Source organism: Mus musculus, chromosome 6, assembly GCF_000001635.26.
Source record: "Mus musculus strain C57BL/6J chromosome 6, GRCm38.p6 C57BL/6J".
NCBI lineage: Eukaryota > Metazoa > Chordata > Mammalia > Rodentia > Muridae > Mus > Mus musculus.
The window spans coordinates 24,855,748-24,879,345 of NC_000072.6; the positions used below are offsets into that span (position 1 = coordinate 24,855,748).

The 23,598-nt window shown below is 38.1% G+C and overlaps 1 protein-coding gene across 2 annotated transcripts in view; it reads left to right on the forward strand.

Moving 5' to 3' along the window:
- Positions 1-2,189: 2,189 nt before the first annotated feature.
- Positions 2,190-23,598, forward strand: part of Hyal5 (hyaluronoglucosaminidase 5) — a 34,023-nt gene continuing 12,614 nt past the window's right edge. The window contains exons 1-3 of one of the 2 annotated variants that reach the window (XM_006505187.2): positions 2,190-2,251; positions 20,198-21,336; positions 22,114-22,203. In XM_006505187.2, coding sequence (XP_006505250.1) covers positions 20,383-21,336; positions 22,114-22,203 — 1,044 coding nt within the window. In that variant the 5' untranslated portion in view covers positions 2,190-2,251; positions 20,198-20,382. Of the gene's footprint in view, positions 2,365-20,197; positions 21,337-22,113; positions 22,204-23,598 lie in introns of both variants that reach the window. The other variant, NM_028957.2, reaches the window with a different exon arrangement.

Genomic DNA, 23,598 nt, shown 5'->3' on the forward strand with positions numbered 1-23,598 from the left:
ATATTAGAACGAGGGAACAAAACACCCATGGAAGAAGTTACAGAGACAAAGTGAGAGTAGAGACTGAATAAATAACAATCTAGAGACGGACTCACCTGGGGAATCCATCCCATTTACAATCAACAAACCCAGACACTGTTGTGGATGTCAACAAGTGCTTGCTGACAGGAGCCAGATATAGCTCTCTCCTGAGAAGCTCTGCCAGTGCCTGACAAATACAGAAGTGGGTACTCACAGATACCCATTGGGCTGAGCATAGGGTCACCAATGAAGGAGCTAGAGAAAGGACCTAGGAGCTTATGTAATACTTATACAGATACAAAGAAGACTATGAGATAAGATCAAAAGAAGCAAAGAGGCAACTAGTATCAAGAGCTTTTCAACTTTAAACATAAAGCATTCTAAACTGTGGAAAGTGAAAATATGAAGGGAAATGGGAGTTCTAGCTTGTAGGGTATAAGAGTTTTTGAGAAAGTAAAATGTATGGTGGAATTGAAGGGAAGTGGGAGGGTCTGATTGCTAGGCTTACTTAACTGATGCATTTTAGCCAATACCTAAAGTGTCAAGTGCTCTGTATTGTCTCTTCTCCACCCCCCTCCCCAAGAATGTTTTTCTATACAGGTGGAATTTGGTTTGTTGGGGAGTCCTCCTCACATTTATTGTTCCTTTGTTAGCACATCACTAGCTCAAAATACCTGTGATGGCTATTCTTGCTTGTCAAGTTGACTACATCTGGAATGATCTACAATACAGAAATGGAACACATGTCTGTGTTCAGAATTGAGGCATACTGGCCATGAAAAACTTAGGCCCAGGTAAGGTAGTACATGCCTTTATTCCAAGGAGACAGAGCAAGAAGATCTCTGAGTTCAAGGCCAGCATGAGACAGTGCAAGTTCCTAGTCCAGGTGTGGTGGTACACACCTTTTATCTGAGCCATACCTTCTGCTGGAGGCCTCCAAAAGGACAGTGAGAAAAGGGAGTGTTTGTTCTTTTTTGCCTGCTTGCACTTACTTGTCAGCACATCTGTTAGAACCTGCTTCAGGATTCTAGCTTATACTACTGAGGACCAGCTGAAACACCTAGCCTCATGGAACTAAACATGTTTCTTGGACTTCTCATTCACAGCTGCCCATTGTTGGGCTAGTTGGACGGCAGATTGTAAGTCATTCCAATAATTTCCATAAGTTCATTCCATATGTTCTGTGACTCTAGAGAACCCTGACTAATACAATACCTAATACACCTAAGTGATGTAATCTGTGGTGGAGTGTTCTGAAGCCCTTCATTTCCTCTGTCTAAAACTCCAGTGTAAGTTATCTTAAAGGTAAAGCTGAATTAATGTCTGGCAAAAAGAATCTGATTAGTGACTCAGTAGTAAGAGCTCTGCAAAGGGGAGGATGGACATTAGGAGAAAATACACTGAAAAAAGAAAATGTAAGCACACTGCCCCAAATTCAATAGATTTATCTTGTAGTCTTTTGAATATGTCAGCCCAATAAAATGGTTGAATCTCAATTGTCAGATGGATAGTGCTAGTGTCTTCTGTTCACATGCAAAAAAATAGATACTTCATGTCATATAATCCATAGTGAAAACAGTATTTTCTCACAGAGACTGTCCATGCTCCTCTGTGTTGAGTAGTTATATCTACAAGGTGACAATTTTGGACCATAAGCAAGAAACATTCAATAATCTTTTATGGAGTTTTTTTTTTTTCCCAGGAATTAGGATCTCACTCACAGGAAAGATAGTGGGGTTTTCTTGTCTGGTCATAGATACCATCCCTTCATCCATCTTCTTTCATGAGTTTACTTGATAATCATATTTGTAGAGACTACTGTAGTTAAGATTTTTGATACTATCTAGATTATATGGCAACAATCAGACTGATCATGTAATATGACAAAAATCTAGACAACGGTTGTATGGCAGTATAATAATTGTGCTTCACTTAAGAAAACCATCAGGCTGATAGGAAAGATAAATTTGAAACAAAGCCTATCCCAGAAGATCAAAGGTTAAGGAGAGAGAAAGAAAGAGGAAGATTTGTATTTTTTTAAAAAAGCATTTTCTTTCTCAAGGAAGGGAGAGTCTAAAAGAGACAAAATAGTGAAGGAAGTAGTTTCTTGATGTGTTGTTTTGGGAAAAATCTGTCTACTTTGTGATGTCATCTGCTTCTAGGACTTTGAGCTGACTCTGAAATCCTTTCTATGAGGTCACCTGTGGAGATGGTATTCCATCTGTTCTGGGTATGTTGGTGAGTCTAGCTAGGCCATGGTTCACATGAACACAGGAGGAGTATTTTTTACTATAATGAAAGTGCAGGTGGTGAGGAGTTCTGCATAAGGTCTTTTCCAGCAAGGTAATACTGCATGATATTTCCTAAGCTTCTTGATATCTGCTTGAATTCTTGGTTGAAAGTGATGAAAAGAATATACTTTATTCATATATAGTATGTCCCAAATACACTAGCTAGTTCTTTTATGTTGCAAGTCTTAGCATCTAATTGTTAACTCAAGTGCCTAGATAGTCCATTCAATCAGGGAATGGCAGGTTTGGAGGCACTAAGTATAAAGTCCCCCAAAGTATTTCTGCTTCATAACAAAAATTTTCATTTTCATAAAGGCTCATTTTGGTTATTTAAGTTTATTTCATGACTGGAATTTTTCTCTATAAGCATTTTTAAATTTTATGTTTAATTGTATGGCTTGCCAGGATTATTAAGGATGTTATCAGTTGCTGTAGAAAATTTTAATCCAGACCCGAGGTTTCTACTCTTCCTTTGACCATTTATTTCCTTGATAAAAGACATACACAACTCTTATATTTACTATTAGCCTTAAACAGTACAGGCACTGGGCAAATATCTACCCTCTACGCTATTAGAATCTATTTTCCTATTGATAACCTCAAGTTATTACATACTATATTTCTTCTGGGCTGCTCTTTACTCTAATTGGCCAGTTCTCAGGGTCACATTTTCATGACTCACCTAACTCATGGTGACTTCTCCTTCTACCTCCAAATTCTTCTCCTCATGGTCCTCCTCTAGCTCCAAGCCCAGGATACCTAAACTCCACATATGTCTCTTCTGCCTACCTATTGGCTGTGGGCATCTTTATTTAGCTATCAGAAATAACTTGGGGGCAGGGTCACTTGAGTCTATGTGCAGAATATAGCTCTTGGGAGCCCACAGTTATCATTAAAATAGACAGCAAGACCTCAACAATCAGTTATAAAATTATTTTGAGTATAAAATAGTTATTGTGAAGAAATAGCTTACTCGTGATTTAAAAAAATGAGTTTCTTAGTTAAAGCCAATCCATAACGATATGTCAATAGTCCATTACTAGTATCTTTGCCATGATCACAGTGTCAGCATGCATACTTGGATTACATTTAGTCCATCCACTGAGCACGCAGGCCATAACTTAACAGTTGTGAGTAGCTGAATGTAGGAGATAGGTGTCTATGACCATGTGAAATGTCAGGGCACTCTGATACCTCATAAGGGCAAGAGGGTTTCATTCTGAACGTTTATTATATTTACAGTTAGGGAAACAGCAAATAATGTGGCCAGAAAGCGAATACTGGAGCAGAATTAATTATGTTTCAGCTCCTTACTCCTCATCTACTTGTATGTGTATCTTATTCAGTGAGACATAAGTGCAGACCAATGAGTCAAATCAAATAGACGGCAAGATGATTTTCTGGCTGAGGGTATGAACCATCTGCCAATTGTTCGACAACCTTAAGTATCTCCCCCCCCCCCCCCGATATCCCTGAATGTGAATAATAATAGTCAGGAAAGTAAGCTTGCCAACTGGGTGGAAAAAGAAAGCAAGGGGTCAGTTTCCAGCTGTGTACAACAACAATTGTCAATTCCTTTATTTTCAAGACTTTTCATTTTCCCAGGTATGGGCTTGATGGTGGATAAATTGTGAGCTTTAGAAAGAAAAGGAATAATTTGAAACATTAGCATTTCATGCGCACTTGTAATAGGACTATCAGAAAAATTAAACCTCCCTAAGTTTCAAATACTAGTATGAGCATGACAGACTCCAAAATCCTATATGGAATAGTGAATTGGTATCATCTCCTTGCTCCCCAGTGAGCATGTTCTAGTGAACGTTTTAATTTAACTGTCCACACTTCATAGGTAGATATTTGAGAGGCTTATATAAAAACTTCTTGCCATTGCCTGACACTGATGTCTTCAAGATGTCAGCTGGAGCTTTAGGTGTAAGCAGGATACTCTGGCCAGTGGTGTTCCATCCTGGTGAAATCCCATTTCTCTGAAGTTCTGTGACTTGGGCCAATACATTGAACGAATAGGTAGAGATGAGCAAAACAAACAAAATTTGCTTGGAATTTTCATGAGCACAGGAGAAATTCAAAGAAAAAAAAGTATCCAAGATCTTAATATACATCTTAAACAACAACAACAAAAAATTATGAAAAACTATCAAGACATAGGAAAAGCTTGCAGGAGGAACTTACGGCCTAGGATGTATGTGGGGAAATCTAGCTGATAAGAACATACCAAAGGTTTGATTGTGCAAACTCATTTTAGCTTCTGCTTGCATTCCCCAGCTATAGATTTCCTTCTTTTCCATGTACAGGGGAGGGTACTCAGCACATGAAAAGTGTTATCTCCTGGGGTGGCTAGAGAGCCTGTTCCTCAGCACATGAGATGGAGCATCATCTCCTGGGGCAGGTCAGAGAGCCTGTCTGTCAGCACACAAGAAGCATCAACTCCAGGGGGAGGTAGAGAGCCCGTTCCTTGGCTGCTTTTGCTTAGTCCATCTAAAGGCTCTTTAGTTCCTCCCAAACAGCAAGCATTGTGTTTCAAGATGGTGTGTTTTGAACCCCTCCAGAAGTTTTATGCCTGTTTTGTGTACACTATTTTCCTGCACTGTCAGAAAGAAACCGGTGTGCTACTTATCAATCACCCATGTTTTATAGTTAAAGAAAGAAAAGCTCAAAAGTATAATGAAGTTAAATATTTGGGCAAGGTATCATTGACATTTGGTCTTATTTCAATGTTGGTCCTAACCTAGAATATTTAAGTGGTGGTTAAGGTATTTACAGACATTCCTTAAGTATTAAGCATTAAGGCAGGTAAGGGTTTTATTCTGGTTGTTGAGAGAACAAGTTAGAAGTAATTTGCCTTTGACCAATTAATTAGAATATGGCCACTTTTATAATTAAAAACATGTGTGTTGCACTATGTAGATTTTTATCTATCAAAGTGATTTGAATCCATTTTACACTAACAATATATATTTTGCACTTAATATACAAACATTATTATATAACTAAACTATTATTATATATAAATTTGGTTCTCAACTATAGATCCTGATCCACAATTCCCTCCTTAATTTGAGAATTTTCTCTTCTCCCAGGCATGTCATAGGAACTTTAACTGCCCTGAACTTTGTTATCAAATTGTTCATAGATTTTCTGCCTTCCCATTATCTGATAAGAGGTCATAAGACTTCTTTTCTCAGAAATTGCTTGCCTGGCACTGTGCATGTTGGAACTGTGTAAATGTGGCTGAAGAACAACAGGCCTTGCTTGGCATTTCTCTCCTGACTCACAGGCATCAGGACACACTGTACTTGTGTAACCTTATTTTGACATATTCGTCAATGGTTCCATCATGCCAATACAATGAAGCCTCCCTTAAAATCAGAAAGGACAAACTTTTAGAGGTTTCATGCAGAAAGTCCTCAATGGATATTTGCCTAGAGAGAGCATGAAGTTCTGACTGCTCTACCCAGCTCTTATTCCATAGATCTCTCTCTGTCCTCTGTAGCATTTTGTATGGCTGACTGTTAAGCCTGTTTCCTCCAGTCCTGGAAATTGTTCATGAAAAAAACAAACAAACAAAAAAAAATACAATGAAAGGGTTGTGGGAAACTTGGTGTACAGCTAGCTGATCAAAAGTGCAGGCAAAGCTACCTGTAGTTTGTGAATGCCATCTGAATTTGTGGGTGTGTACCCAGCTGTCAGCCAAGAGCTCTAGCTCTGGCAAAGCAAGTGTTTGTTTGTTTGTTTGTTTGTTTTTGTTTGTTTGGTTTTTTTTTTTTTTAGTTAACGTGCTGTTTCTTCTCTCTTTTCTGACTGCCTTGGCAGAGTCTTGTATGGAGATTGTGTGTGCTGCTGTCACCCTCAATAGCTCTGCAGCCTCTTAAGCACAGCTCTCAACCTGTGGGTCACGAATCCTGCCTCCAGGTAGCATAGCGGATAATGCTCATATCAGATATTTGCATTATGATTCATAACAGTGGCAATGAAATACTTTTATTGTTAGGAGGGGTCACAGCATGAGGAACTGTATTAAAGCGTCGCAGCACTAGTAAGGTTGAGAGGCACGGCTCTAGATTCAGATTTCTGGTTAATTTGCTTTTGTATCTTGACCTAGGGATTCACAAGCCTCACATTTTTCTCGAGATACTCTCTACTCTAACCACATACATTGGGGTTTATGATTCCAAAGATGAAATAGCATTTATTCTATTCTTGCTACAGGCTCATGTACTGGCATCACCAGCCAAGTGTTTCTAGTTCCTTTTCATGACACAAGCATTCTAATATCGTATCACAACATACTGTTAGTTGGCAGTTGGGACAATTATTAAAATATAGGATTAGGTTAGTATGTGTATCTTAAAGGTATCTTCTAAGTTTGTGGCTTCTAAGAAGCAAGTTTTTTTTTGTTGTTGTTTTTCTTTGTTTTTGTCTAAGGACAAAAGCAACTTTTACTAAGGAAATAATATTGCTTATGTAAATTTATATCCATTTAATGTTTAAAATGTTGGTGGAAAGCTCATATCTCACCCCCATACATACATATAAATGTATGTATGTATGTATGTATGTATGTATGTATGTACAGAAACTTAACTCTCAAGGAGACATTTAGATGTGGCTGCCATTTGTTAAGTGATGACTATGAAATCAGAGCTCTCACAGATGGGATGAGTCCCACCATGTAAGCCAGGCCACAGAGTACTTGCCTGTTCTTACCAGCATGTGAGAGTGGCTTGTACCTTAACCTTGGAACTCCATTATCTAAAATCAAGCTTTTCTTATTGAGTCTGTAATTTTTAAGGTTTATTTGCATGTATATATGTGTGTTTGTGGATGTTTGCAACATGTGTGCAGGTGCCTGTGGAGTCCAGAAGTCTGTGGTCACGAGACAACTCATATGGTGCCCAGAACTGAAATAGGTGTTTCAGAGGTATAGGATGTGCTTTTAATTGTTGAAACATCTCTCCAGGCCTCAAGCTATAATACTTCATTGTAATAGCCCCCAAATAGACTACGTTCAACACAATGATTAAGGTTTCAAGCAAGAGATGAATATATGCTTTGATATAAGGTAGAATCCATCGAGATGAGGGAAGAGTTATTTGGTGCAAGTGAAAGATAAGAAATATTCTGCAGACATGGAAAGGGAAGGTTACCTCTCTCCTCAGAGTCCATTTAAAGTATCTCACCAGGTACAGAGTGATAATTTGAGTGGAACATTTTGTGTGTGTGTGTGTGTGTGTGTGTGTGTGTGTGTGTGTGTGTGAGGCTTGATGGTATAAAGACAGTGTTCCTTTGTGTAAGAGTACTTTGTGCTGGAATTTTCAGCACATATCCCTGGCTACCGCTGTTTACCTATGGCACCACCTCAACAAAAGGAGCATGATCCAAAATACTATTTTTTTCCAATAACAACAAGCCAAGCACTACTTTGATTGACATTTTAAAAACATTCATTCTAAGATTTTTAAAAGAGAAATTACATTTGCTTACACAGTAAATGCTAATCTTTTTTCCCAAAGGAAATAAAATGTAATAAAATGTAGACATTTATCTGTCAGTAAGCTAAAATGCTTAGCAAGTCAAGAAGATAGCCAATGGGATCTGCCTTTACGACTGGACCCTGGGACTCATTTCAAACACTAATCAAAAAATTTACAACATTCTTTTCATAATATCCCATTCTTGCTAATCTTCCCTGCCACCAAACGCAAACCGCGACTCACATGCCACACACAGAAATACTGGTCTTTCTGCCCTATCATAAAGAAACATTGCAAAACATTCTTTCTTTGGTCAAAGGGCTGCCTTATCCTTACCACACAACCAATAAACTGGAAGCACTTCTGACCTACAGAGACACTAGAGGAAAACTCATTTATTTCAATAGTAAGTTACCTACTTTTCTTTCTATACTGTGATCTAATAGAGAAAAGGCAGTTCTGGTTTGGGGAGAATGATTGTCTAGTTCTGTGTCTGTAATTGCCACATCTTTTTTCCTATAATGACTTTAGTTGTGTGAGTAAAGCTTCTGCCATCTAGTTGTCCATGGTAGATATAGAACTACAACATCTTGGGCTTTGAGGATCTCTCGACTTTCCATACATATTTGGAGCAGTGTTCAGAAAGTTAAGTCAAACATACAAAACACTGAAGATGAAGAAGAAGAATAAGAAGTCAAATAGAGAAGACGGTAGAAATGTAACATTATACTAACTTTTCTTGTTGAATCAAGTTTGTGAATTCTGGCCAAATTATCTATAAAATATGTTTCAAGAAAAAAATTGTTAGGAAATATACTTGTTTTCAGAAAAACTTGCACCTTTCTCTGCTTTTATTTTCTGCTTATCTTTAAAAACAAGCTTTATTTTGAATTATGTGTGTGCAAGTATGTGCACTCACACGTGTTTGCATGTGTGTGTGTACATGTGTTTGTGTATGTCTATATATGAGTGCAGTATCCATGGAGGTCAGAAGAGAGAGTTAGATCACCCGAACCTGAAGTTACAGGCAGTTGTGAGCCACATGTTAGTCCTGGGCACTGAACTTGGCTCTTCTGTAAGAGCCATCTTTCTCTTCCTTTTAATTTTTTTAAAAATAAGTTTGTCTAAAACTGTAATGCTTAAAGGTAGGTATCTATCTTTGTGTTGAAAGAAAGAACACTTTAGTACTCTGTACCCCGTGTCAATAGCATATAAGGACAAAATACTGGAGTCTACTCTCACATAGATTTTTATTTCCGTTTTTTCATTTGAAAGAATGAGTCCTTTGATATTTGTAGATATAAGTCAGATGTAGTAAAAACTGCCTCTGATGCTGTGGAGCTTCCAAAGTCTAGGAACTGGGCCTTTATCATGTACAGTTGCTCTTAGAACTGTACAACCCTAAAGAATGAGGGGAAGGGGATAAAGAAACATGAAATTTTGTTATTTTATATATACCTAGGTGAAGGTAAATTTTTATACAGAACTTAAAAATGTTTTAATTCATGAAACACATTTTAATGGTATAGAATTTCCCACATGTGGATTCATGTTGGTACTCAAAATGTTTTAGAATTTGGAGTATTTGAATTTTCTTTCTTTTTTCCCAAGTAGGCATGTTCTACCTAGTTGATAAGAAGCATAAGGCCATTTGTTACCTGGGATGAAATTAGTTAAGCTTTTAAAACTTATTTTTTAAAAATATTTTTAATTGAAATAGAATTACTTTATCTGTTCCCTTTCCTTCCTCCAGCTCCTCCACCTACCCTCCCTCAAGTTCTCTCATGAACCCTACTCTCAAGTTAGTGATAGCCTCTTTTTATATATGGTAGCCCCTAAATATATATGGTAGCCCTAAATATATATGGTAGCCTTATATGTGTGTATATAATTATAAATAATTCTTTAATATTATGTATATATATATATATATATTGTTATCTATTTAAAGAGTTTAGAAGTCTATACTATTTAATATATATTTAATATATATCTTAAATGTATTTCTTTAGTATATATCACATGTACATATATGTGTGTTTGTGTGTGCACATACATATAAACCCAACCTACTGTGCCAGTTTTTTGTTTCGTGATTTGTTTGTATGTGTGTATATGGTTTCAAGGTTGATCACTTTGTATTGAATAACTAAAAAAGGAGCTAAGGCTGGCTTGGGAGAGGAAATTTTTCCTTCTGTTAGCAGTCAAAATCTTGAAGTTTTTTTTTAAGGGTGTGGCACTGTGAAATTTTCTCTTCCTCATTAATATGACCACTGATATTGTCATAGTCTAGTTTATTCAGACATTTCTGGGAAAAACTTTTTAGACCAGACGTTCTGGTATCTATGAGCCATGTATTGGTTCTTGTGATCTTTATGGCCCCTCTTCCATGACGATCCTTGAACTGGAGGAATGCTGGGGCTATAATACAGGTGTATTCACTGGAGTTGAACTGTCCACAATCTGTTGACCTCCACATTAAGTCCCAATGTGGTTGTCTGTGATAATCTCCATTTGCTGTACAGAGGAGCTTCTTTGCTGAGGGGTGGTAGCTACCCTTATCTGTGGGTATAGGGATAAGATCTAGAATGTAGTAAAAAATTAACTAGTCTAGAAAAGTGGCAGTAGTAGGTTCTTCTAAGGTCCACAAGGTTTTCACAAGCCCTGGGGAAGCTGGCTCAGTTTTCCATACCAGTCATGATTTCCCTCCTATTGAGTACATCTTAAATCCAATGATATAGCTGTAGGTTGGCACTGACATATGAGTGCCACTTATTGTACCATTGTACATATTTTACCATGCTCATAATTGCCATGATTCACAAGGGTGCAGCTGGATAGGAATGTTAATTGCTTTCTTCTCTTCAGCTTGCATAATATTTTCTGGAACCAGGGAAGATAGACCATATGAAAGAGGCTTTCAGGTCAGGTCCTGCTCAAATCATTTGAGTCCTGTGCCTTAAGTATGCAGTGTCTTCAGCAACAGGGATCAGTCTCTACCCATGAGCAGCAACAGAGCTACATCTATAACATATATTGTTTTTAGAGTTACTTGGAGACTAACTCGACCAAATATCCAAAGGATGTTTCTCATGTCTGTTACTGGTAGATATAAAATAATGTGATTCCTTGAGGCTTTATCAAACAACCTTGGTGTTATTTGTCTCTCCCCCCCCCCCTGCCCGCCTTTTCTTGTGTATTTATCATCTTCCTTACTCTCCAGTTGGGCTTCTGTCCCTGTTATTCAATTTCCCACTTAATGTCACTTGCATTCTGTTATTCCCCCCACCCACCCCCCCCAGGACCCTTTATATTTTCTTTGTTATTTTCTGGTAATCCCATGTGATATACTCACATCTGAGAATTTGCAGCATGGAACTGCAGGTGACTCATGTCAACCCCCCCCCCCTGCACAATAATTAGTTCCAAGTAGATCAAAGATCTCTATTTGAATTGAGGTCTAAATCTGCTAGAAGAAAACACAGACACTACACTACAAGATACAGGAGTAGAGAAGGACGTTCTGCAAAGGACTCCATTTGCGAAAGAACTAAGGCCAACGTTGGACAACTTGGAACTTATAAACCTGAAAAGCTTCAGTAAAGCTGACGAAACAATCAATATAGTAAAGAATAAACTCACAGAGGGAGACTTTTTAATAGTTATACATCTGACAGAGAATTAATATCCAAAATATCAAAAAGCAATGAATCAAGAAAACAAAGTACCCAGTTTAAATGTGGGCTAGAGATATCAACAGACTTCTCCATAGAGGAAATAAAAATGGCCAAAAATACCTCAAAAGTTGCTAATTATCCTTAGTAACTAGGAAAATACAAATTAAATTGCCTATGATTTCATCTTACCCCAGTCAGAATAGCTATGGTCAATAACAGAAAATTAATTCAGGTTTGGAAATTGTGGAAAAAAGGGGAACCCTCATTGACGGTCATTAGGGATGCAATTCCGTTCATTCACTCTGAAAATCAGTATGAAGAATCTTCAAAAAAAAATCAGTGTAGAGAATCTTCAAAAAAAAAATCTAAAACTAAATCTGTTATATGACTCTGGTATATCATTTCTTGGGACTATATGACACCTTGACCAAGGGATTTGACAGCTATTTCACAGATATTTGCTCAACAATCTTACAAGCCACCCTATTAACAATAGACAACAAATGGAAACACCCTAAATGTCTTTCAATGGCTAATGCTCGTGTCTGTCTCATTTTGGTGTTCCTAGAATCCTAAACTTTCACTCTATTTCTTTCTCCTACCTACTGTCATTCACTCATTGATGTTGACACGGCATGAATTACTTTGATCTTTTATTTTATGTTAAGATTTTCTACCTCTTACACAGGGACGTCTGGCAGAGTTTAATGGACTCCTTAGAGACATCACCTGTCCCAACATGAGGAGATGATACCTGTGTTTAAAACACAAGAGTAATGAAGGTTAAGATTTCCTTTTATTTGATTATTTTTTGAGGTTATTTTTCAACAATGAGGATGAGTGGATAATTTACTATGATAAGAACAACATTCCTACCAAGAAGAATACAATGATTACTCCCATATCCCATAGAAGAATACTAGCAACATAATTATATGGAAAGCCATATTTTCCTCTGTCTTAGTCAGGGTTTCTATTCCTGCACAAACATCATGACCAAGATGCAAGTTGGGGAGAAAAGGGTTTATTCGGCTTACACTTCCATGCTGCTGTTTATCACCAAAGGAAGTCAGGACTGGAACTCAAACAGGTCAGGAAGCAGGAGCTGATACAGAGGCCATGGAGGGATGTTCTTTACTGGCTTGCTTCACCTGGCTTGCTCAGCCTGCTTTCTTATAGAACCAAGACTACCAGCCCTGAGATGGTCCCACCCACAAGGGCCTTTCCCCCTTGATCACTAATTGAGAAAATGCCTTACAGTTGGAACTCATGGAGGCATTTCCTCAACTGAAGCTCCTTTCTCTGTGATAACTCCAGCTGTGTCAAGTTGACACAAAACTAGCCAGTACAATTGACCCCTTGTCAACTTGACACACAAAAACATCACTAGTAAGCCTCAACCCTTACAATCTTATTCATCCCCATTCTAAATAACTTTAAAAGTCCCACAGTCTTTACATATTCTTAAAATTTCAATCTCTTTAAAATATCCATCTCTTTTAAAATCCAAAGTCTTTTTACAATTAAAAGTCTCTTAACTGTGGGCTCCACTAAAACAGTTTCTTCCTTCAAGAGGGAAAATATCAGGGCACAGTCACAATCAAAAGCAAAAGTCAATCTCCAACCGTCCAATGTCTGGGATCCAACTCTACGACCTTCTGGGCTCCTCCAAGGGCTTGGGTCACTTCTCCAGCCAGGCCCTTTGTAGCACATGCGTCATCCTCTAGGCTCCAGATGCCTGTACTCAACTGCTGCTGCTGCTCTTGGTGGTCATCTCATGGTACTGGCATCTCCAAAATACTGCATGACCCCTTCAGTCCTGGGCCTTCAATTGCAACTGAGGCTGCACCTTCACCAATGGCCTTCCGTGGCCTCAAAGAGTGCCGCGCCTCAGCTGCTTTGCGTGACCCCTTCATGCCTTCAAAACCAGTACCACCTGGGTGACCCTTACATATTACCAAGTCCTGCTGCAGCAGGAGTACAACCTTGGCCATCTCTGGAACACAGCCTCTTTGTACTTTCAGAAAACAGTTCCCAGAAGATGTCACCTCAATGATGCTGGTCTCTTCTTAATCACTGCTAATTTCTTAGCTCCAGCTAACCAGCATCAATAGTCCCAGTAATGCAAAGTTTTTGCTTTGGTAGTTCTGGTATCTTGTTAATCACAGCTGATTCTTCAGCCCCAGCTAACCAGAACTACAGAATCTTCACATTCAAAACAGCAATGGCCCTGAAAAGAATCTTTATTTTCCCTCTGAAATGTCACAAACCAGACCTCCATCTTCTGCAGTGTTCTCAACATTATCTTCCAAGCTCCTACACAACATCCGACAGAGCTCTTAACAACGGATGGATCTTTAAGCCCAAAGTTCCAAAGTTCTTCCACAGTCCTCCCCAAAACATGGTCAGGTTGTCACAGGAATACCCCACTCTGTTGGTATTTGTCTTAGTCAGGGTTTCTATTCCTGCACAAACATCATGACCAAGATGCAAGTTGGGGAGAAAAGGGTTTATTCGGCTTACACTTCCATGCTGCTGTTTATCACCAAAGGAAGTCAGGACTGGAACTCAAACAGGTCAGAAAGCAGGAGCTGATACAGAGGCCATGGAGGGATGTTCTTCACTGGCTTGCCTCCCCTGGCTTGCTCAGCCTACTCTCTTATAGAACCAAGACTGCCAGCCCTGAAATGGTCCCACCCACAAGGGCCTTTCCCCCTTGATCACTAATTGAGAAAATGCCTTACAGTTGGACCTCATGGAGGCATTTCCTCAACTGAAGCTCCTTTCTCTGTGATAACTCCAGCTGTGTCAAGTTGACACAAAACTAGCCAGTACATCCTCCTAACATAAAAATATTAAATGTGTGTTAGAAGTCGTAAGTTTTCCAAGTACTAAATGCTGGAATACATGCAACTTAATCTCTTGGTTCCTGGCTCAGACACATCCATTATGTGACAAACTACAAATAATTTTTCAGTTTACCTATGAATAAAAATGCAAATTTGGTTATCAAACCCTATTTAATGTTTAAAATTCATTGATTTTTAATAAGGTAAGTTAGTCAATTCCCTTTGTAAAGACATAAAGTAGCTTGCTATTTTAACAACAAGTGGGCGTTTTTTAAGATTTGGCCTAGCAGTGTTCTAAGGGGTTCTTAAACTAGTCTAAGTTATTACCTACATAAAAACTGACTTTAGTTTTCTCCCTTGCTGTTATTAAAACAAGTACAGGGGGAAAGAATTGTGAGCCAGAATGGTGGCACACAGCCCTAATGCCAAATGCTCAGGAGGCTGAGAATGAATGATCCCCAGTTACAGGTCAGCCAAAGGAGCTTAATAAAGCCTTGTTCAAGCAAACAGCCACTGGCACTAACTTAGAAGTACCAGTATTTGCTTAGCATGTGCAAGACCTTGGGTTTAGTTCCCAATATCATCCATTAAGTTACACACGCAAACGAGTCATGACAAGGCAAACATGTTCAAGGAAGTGAGAAGTTGTTTTCAAAATTTGGCCTATGTGACAAGAGTGGGCTTTCAAAACTGATAACCAAGAACTTTTTTTTTTTTTTAGATATTTTCTTCATTTACATTTCAAATGCTATCCTGAAATTCCCCTATACCCTCCACCTGCCCTGCTACCCAACCCACCCACTCCTGCTTCCTGGCCGTACTGGGGCATATGATCTTCACAAGACCAAGGGCCTCTCCTCCTATTGATGGCCAACTAGGCCATCCTCTGCTACATATGCAACAAGAGACACAGTTCTGGGGGTTACTGGTTAGTTCATATCATTGATTCTCTTATAGAGTTGCAGACCCCTTTAGCTCCTTGGGTACTTTCTCTAGTTCTTTCGTTAGGGGCCCTGTGTTCCATCCAAGTGATGACTGTGAGCATCCACTTCTGTATTTTCCAGGCACAGGCATAGCCTTACAAGAGATAGCTATAACAGGGTCAAAATATTGCTGGCATATGCAATAGTGACTGGGTTTGGTGGTTGTATATGGGATGGATTCCCGGGTGGGGCAGTCTCTGGATGGTCCTTCCTTCCATCTCAGCTCTGAAGTTTGTTTCTGTAACTCCCTCCAAAGGTATTTTTTTTCCCATTCTCAGAAGGAATGAAGTATTCACACTTTGCTCTTCCTTCTTATTGAGTTTCATGTGTCTTGCAAATTATATCTTGGGTAGTCTAAGTTTCTGGGTTAATATCCACTTATCAGTGAGTTCATATCATGTGTGTTCTTTTGTGACTAGATTACCTCACTCAGGATGATATTCTCCAGATCCATCCATTTGCCTAAGGATTTCATAAATTCATTGATTTTAATTGCTGAATAGTACTCCATTGTGTAAATGTACCACATTTTCTGTGTACATTCCTCTGTTGAGGGACATCTGGGTTCTTTCCAGCTTCTGGCTATTATAAATATGGCTGCTATGAACTCAGTGGAGCATGTGTCCTAATTATAAGTTGGAAAATCTTCTGGGTATATGCCCAGGAGAGGTATTGCTGGATCTTCCGGTAGTACTATGTCCAATTTTCAGAGGAACCACCAAACTGATTTCCAGAGTGGTTGTACCAGCTTGCAATACTACCAAAAATGGAGGAGAGTCCCCCTTTCTCCACATCCTTGCCAGCATCTGCTATCAACTGAATTTTTGATCTTAGCCATTCTGACTGGTGTGAGGTAGAATCTCAAAGTTGTTCTGATTTGCATTTCCCTGATGATTAAGGATGTTGAACATTTTTTTCAAGTGCTTCTCATCCATTCGGTATTCCGCAGTTGAGAATTCTTTGTTTAGCTCTGTACCCCATTTTTAATAGGGTTATTTGATTTTTCTGGAGTCCATCTTCTTGAAATATATATATATATATATATATATATATATATATATATATATATATATATATATTGGATATTAGTCCCCTATCTGATTTAGGATTGGTAAATATCCTTTCCCAATTTGTTTGTGGCCTTTTTGTCTTATTAATAGTGTCTTTTGCCTTACAGAAGCTTTGCAGTTTTATGAGGTTCCATTTGTTGATACTCAGTCTTACAGCACAAGGCATTGTTGTTCTGTTCAGAAATTTTTCCCCCTGTTGGCATATCTTTGAGGGTTTTCCCCACTTTCTCCTCTATAAGTTTCAGTGTCTCTGGTTTTATGTGGAGTTCCTTAATCCACTTAGACTTGAGCAAGAAGATAAGAATGGATCAATTTTTATTCTTCTACATGATAACCACCAATTTGCCAGCACCATTTGTTGAAAATGCTATCTTTTTTCCACTATATGGTTTACACTCCCTTGTCAAAGATCAAGTGACCATAGGTGTGTGGGTTCATTTCTGGGTCTTCAATTCTATTCTATTGATCTACCTGTCTGTCTCTGTACCAGTACCATGCAGTTTTTTTGTTTGTTTGTTGGTTTTTTTTTTTTTTTTTTTTTTTTTTTTTGTCACAATTGCTCTGTAGTACACCTTAATGTCAGGCATGGTGGTTCTACTAGAGGTTCTTTTATTGCTGAGAATAGTTTTTGCTATCCTAGGTTTTTTGTTATTCCAGATGAATTTGCAAATTGCCCATTCTAACTCAATGAAGAACTGAGTTGTAATTTTGATGGGAATTGCATTGAATCTGTAGATTGCTTTTGGCAAGAAAGCCATTTTCACTATATTAATCCTGCCAATCCATGAGCATGGGAGATCTGTGCATCTTCTGAGATCTTCTTCAATTTCTTTCTTCAGAGACTTGAAGTTCTTATCATACAGATCTTTCACTTCCTTAGATAGAGTCACGCCAAGGTATTTTATATTATTTGTGATTATTGAGAAGGGTGTTATTTCCCTAATTTCTTTCTCAGCCTGTTTACCCTTTGTGTAGAGAATGACCACTGATTTGTTTGAGTTAATTTTATATCCAGCTACTTCACTGAAGCTGTTTATCAGGTTTAGGAGTTCTCTGGTAGAATTTTTAGGATCGCTTATATATGCTATCATATCTTCTGCAAATAGTGATATTTTGACTTCTTCCTTTTCAATTTATATCCCCTTGACCTCCTTTTGTTGTCTAATTGCTCTGGCTAGGACATTGAGTACTATATGGAATAGGTAGGAAGAAAGTGGGCATCCTTGTCTAGTCCCTGATTTTAGTGAGATTTCTTCTACTTCTCTCCATTTATTTTGATGTTGGCTACTGGTCTGCTGTATATTGCTGTTAATATGTTTAGGTATGGGCCTTGAATTCCTGCTCTTTCCAAGACTTTTATCATGAATTGTATTTGGATTTTGTGAAATGCTTTCAAAGCATCTATCAAGATGATCATGTCGTTTTTGTCTTTGAGTTTGTTTATATAGTAGATTAAATTGATGGATTTCCATATATTAAACCATCCTTGCATCCCTGGAATGAAGCCTACTTGATCAGGATGGATGATTTTTTTAATGTGTTCTTGGATTGGGTTAGCGAGAATTTTATTGAGTATTTATTTTTGCATTGATATTCATAAGGGAAATTGGTCTGAAGTTCTCCTTCTGTGTTGGTTCTTTCTGTGCTTTAGGTATCAGAGTAATTGTGGCTTCGTAGAATGAATTGGGTAGAGTTCCCTCTACTTCTATTTTGTGGAATAGTTTGAGGAGAACTAGAATTAGGTCTTCTTTGAAGGTCTGACAGAATTCTGCACAAAACCCATCTGGTCTGAGCTTTTTTTTGGTTAGGAGACTATTAATGACTACTTCAATTACTTTAGGGGATATGGGACTGTTTAGGTCATTAATCTGATCCTGATTTAACTTTGGCACCTGGTATCTGTCTAGAAATTTTTCCTCTTCATCCTGGTTTTCCAGTTTTGTTGAGTACAGCCTTTTTTAGTAGGATCTGATGGTGTTTTGGATTTCCTTAGGTTCTGTTGTTAAGTCTCCCTTTTCATTTCTGATTTTGTTAATTAGGATACTGTCCCTGTGGCTCTAGTGAGTCTGACTAAGGATTTATCTATCTTGTTGGGTTTTAAAAACAAAACAAAACAAAACAAAACAAAACAAAACAAAACAAAACAAAACAAAACAAATCCTTGTTTGGTTGATTCTTTGAATAGTTCTTTTTGTTTCCACTTGGTTGATTTCAGCCCTGAGTTTGATTATTTCCTGCCTTCTACTCCTGTTGGGTGAATTTGCTTCCTTTTGTTTTAGAGCTTTTAGGTGTGCTATCAAGCTGCTAGTGTATGCTCTCTCCAATTTTTTTTTTTGGAGGTGCTCAGAGCTATGAGTTTTGCTCTTAGGAATGCTTTCATTGTGTCCCATAAATTTGGGTATGTTGTGGCTTCATTTTCATTAAACTCTAAAAAGTATTTAATTACTTTCTTTATTCCTTTCTTGACCAAGCTATCATTGAGAAGAGTGTTGTTCAGTTTCCACATGAATGTTGGCTTTCTATTATTTATGTTGTTATTGAAGATTAGCCTTAGTCCATGGTGATCTGATAGGATGCATGAAATAATTTCAATATTTTTGTATCTGTTGAGGCCTGTTTTGTGACCAATTCTATGGTCGTTTTTGGAGAAGGTGCCATGAGGTTCTGAGAAGAAGGTATATCCTTTTGTTTCAGGATATAATGTTCTATAGATATCTGTTAAATCCATTTGTTTCATAACTAGTGTTAGTTTCAACGTCTCTCTGTTTAATTTCTGTTTCCATGATCTGTCCGTTAATGAGAGTGGGTCTTATTGTGTGAGGTGCAATGTGTGCTTTGAGCTTTACAAAAGTTTCTTTAATGAATATGGATGCCATTGCATTTGGAGCATAGATATTCGGAATTGAGAGTTCCTCTTGGAAGATTTTACCTTTGATGAGTATGAAGTGCCCCTTCCTGTAATTCTTCAAGGAATTTTTTTGCTTCCTCTTTAAGGCCTTCTACCTTTTTAGCTGTGTTCTCCTGTATTTCTGTAAGTAAGTTATTAATGTCCTTCTTAAAATCCTCTACCAGCATCATGAGACATGATTTTAAATCTGAATCTTTCTTTTTGTGTGTGTTGGAGTATCCAGGATTCATTCACTGTGGTGGGAGTGCATGGTTCTGATGATGCTGAGTGGTCTTGGTTCTCATATTTGAATCTCATATTTGCCTTTCACCATCTGGTAATTAGTTGTTAGTTGTTATAGCTGTCTCTGGCTGGAGCTTGTTCCTCCTGTGATTCTGTTAGCCTCAGTCAGCACTTCTGGAAGTCCAACTCTCTCCTGAATCTCAGTGGTCAGAGTCCTTTCTGCAGGCAACCTCTCCTCTTGCAGGGTAGGTGCACAGAGGTCTGGAGCTCAGCTCTGCCTCCTGGCTGAAGATGAAGGCCTGAAGGTGCCCTGTTCAAGAAGCTATGTTGTTTCTGCAGCCTGCATGCTCTCCTGGCATACTGGTCCCTTTGAGACCCTGGATACAAGATGGCATTCTCACCTGGTCCTGAGGTCCAAGTTATTTTTTTTAACTTGTCTTTGCTAAGGCATCTGATGGATATATATAATGGAAAATGAAAAGTTACATTTAGTTATCAATGGGATCAGATGTGATTTAACTGTTACAGATTTGTATCATATATAAGAGAAAAAAATCTTATTGATTTAAACACAGTAGGAGATTACATCTTTTGAAATAAAATTAAAGTGCCTGTAAACAGGGTTGAGGACTTAGTAATGCTTCCAACCTGGCTGTAATAAATTCTGCATTTCTTTTTTTTTAGTCATATATTATACAACTTGTCACAAAACATTCCTGAAGTATGAAGCAAGAAGAACAATAGTTCAATGTAAAGCAGTCATCAAACTTTCACCTCCCACAGTTTTTTCTCACCTGTTGCACCAAATATTTGAGAGACCAAAGTGTGTAAGAAGAAATAAGCAATTGGATACTAATTAATTCTCTGCAATGAGAGTGTTGTATTTTAAACACTCCTTTTTTCGGAGCCTTCTTAAGTCTAATGGACTACCCCAGACACTATTAGTCTTCCTTCTGATTCCGTGCTACTTGACTGTGGATTTTAGGGCACCCCCACTTATCCCTGATGTGCCTTTCCTCTGGGCCTGGAATGCCCCAACTGAGTCTTGTTTCACAAGGTTTAATCAGCCACTAGATCTTGGTCTGTTCTCTTTAGTAGGAAGCCCCAGAAAAAGTGCCACGGGTCAACCTGTCACAATATTTTATAGTGATCGTCTGGGTCTCTATCCTTACATAGATGACTCACAATTAATTTTTAATGGAGGGCTACCCCAGCTGGTGTCTCTAAAATCTCATTTGGAAGTAGCTAAGACTGACATCTTGCATTACATGCCAATAGACAATGTGGGCCTGGCTGTCATTGATTGGGAAGAATGGCGGCCTACCTGGGCAAGAAATTGGAAACCCAAGGATATTTATAGGAATAAGTCTATTGAGTTGGTCCAGCAACAAAATATACTACTTAATTTCACAGAAGCTGTCAAGTGGGCCAAAGAAGAGTTTGAAGAGGCAGCAAGACATTTTATGGAAGAGACTTTAAGATTGGGAAAGTCACTTCGGCCAAATCACTTATGGGGCTTTTATCTTTTTCCTGATTGTTATAACAATAAATTTCAAGTTGCTGATTACAAAGGAGAATGCCCTGATATAGAAAAGCACAGAAATGATGCTCTCTTCTGGATATGGGAGGAAAGCACAGCCCTGTACCCATCCATTTATTTGAAGAGTAGCTTGAAGTCATCCCCACAAGCAGCACTGTATGTCAGAAATCGTGTACAAGAAGCCATTCGAGTGTCTAAAGTCAAAGACCCTCGAAATCCACTTCCTATTTTTGTGTATTTTCGCATTGTCTTTACTGACCTAACTTACCAATATCTATATGAGGTAAGTAAATCAAGGCATGGTAGCTAAGAGATCATATTTACAAACTGTGTTGCATGGACTTTTATGTTTTTAAAGGATGAAATTTAGATTTTATTATTTATGAATGTATACACAAAGAAAGTGCTATTTGTAATGTAGGCAAAGATGAGAACACTTTACATCTTTTAAAATTAAAAGCAGAATTTTTGGTGTGGGTAAGGGTTCACACACCTCAGGTGTCATTCCTGATGAGATAACTAGATATAGATATCTTTTTTTTTTTTAAATCAGATCCTGTTGCTAGGACTTGAAGTTTGCCCATTAGGTTAGTATTCCTGGCTACTGAGCCTGGGGGATCTTCCTGTGGACCTTCCCAGCACTGTGTTTGCAAGCTTACAAGTGCACAGTGCCATGCCCAGTTCTTTTTAGATAGTATGGGCCCTAGGGGTAGAACTTGGATCCTCATGTTAGCTCAGCATCCATTTTACCAATCAGTCTATCTTCCCAGCCCAGCACTTTAATCCTGATTTTACTCATATGACATGTTAGTGTCCATAGAGAATTATATGCAGTATAGACTATACTTCAACTCTGTTTCTCTTTTTTGTTTAATAGATGAGTTCTCTTGTAAGCAGAAGTAATGAGAGCAATGATACTGTTTTCAAAACAGTAACAAAATATTTGTGTAAAGAGTGTATAAAGAGTATAGTAATATTTAAAATATTGTTGGGTCATCATATTTAGCTTTGTTGAGTGTTTTCACTTTCTCCACATGGACTAACTCTTCGTGTCTTCCAGGATGACCTTGTGAATACAATTGGTGAAACAATTGCTCTGGGTACCTCTGGAATGGTAATGTGGGGAACTCTTAGTTTATCACAAACTATGGTAAGTTGAATTGGTAGATAAAAGATAAAGAAATTTATATTCTTACTATTTGGAGGACTTATTAGGTATTCAATAAGAACGTAATGGCGATTGGCTGATTGAACGTTCTCTGTGCTATCTGGATTTTGATATGTCTTGTATTTGTTGTTTGTCGATCAGGAAGTGTCATCTGTTCCTGTTTTGTGCTGAGGAATGAGACTATTTAGCGAGATTAACTAAAATCCTATATGCTCCCTGGTTTGTAAGATGCAGAACCAAGAATCCAGTTTCACTCCAGTAACGTGGTGTTTGGTGTCAGACAACATGACTCTCTTTAATTGCTTAATTGTTCATATTGTTTTTTCCTCTGATTCTTTCATTCTTTAGACCCCAAAAGAGAGTAAATGTATATACTACTAAACTGAAGGAGGATGTTTCCCTTTCTATAGGACATGGAATGGAAATGAAGAGTGGGTCATGAAGAAAGTCAGATAAAAGCCATGACCCATCATGTCTGGCCTAGGACTGTTAAATGACAGATTTGATAACCTAGGAAGGGAAGAGGTATTCTGAGAAGTGTGACATGTGTCTTTTGTCTTCTATGTAGAATATCACCAGTCCTATCTCACTAAAAATATCAAGATAGAGATATTTGTGCGAGTTCTTTCAAGGTAGCCTCAGTTTTCTGACCATTTCCAATAGAAATAAATATAAATAAACATAGGGAAAATTATATATCTCAACAAATTCTGTTGTATCTCATAAAATTATTTAAAGTTGGAATCATCATAGGTATATTCTAACTCTACCATTTGCTCCTTCCCCCCCCCCCCCCCAAAACTTCAGACTCCTTTCTCAAGAGTATTATTAATTCAAATGTGGAATCATAGAATAAATTCTTCACACTATTTAATTTAAAAGTAAAAAACTGGGGCTGTTGGTAAAGCCCTTGCCATCCTGGAACATGAGGTGGGAAGGGTGAAGTGACACCTGAAACTTCCACCTGACTTGCAATATGTGCCACGGCCTATGTGTGTACTTACCCATACTCTAGAACATACACAACAAAGACAAAAGAAAAACAGAGACCTCTGCTCCCAGTGAGTAGGAGGAAGGGACACATTACTCGCCTGTCACACTTGTCACAGTGTCTATAATGCTCATTGCTTTTTGTTGTTAAAATTTTTATTTTTGAGTAATCATGGATATATACAATGAAAAAGTCATAATGCTCTGCATCTCCCCTTCCCCTGCCACAGTAGATCTGATGAATCAGGAATAATAGAAAATTGAAGTGTGGAGTAGTATCATGCAGAGTGTTCTGCAGTCCTGTCTCTGAAAAAGATCAGAATAGTGGTGTGTGTGTGTGTGTGTGTGTGTGCATGTGTGCATGCATGAATGTGGTGTGTATATGTG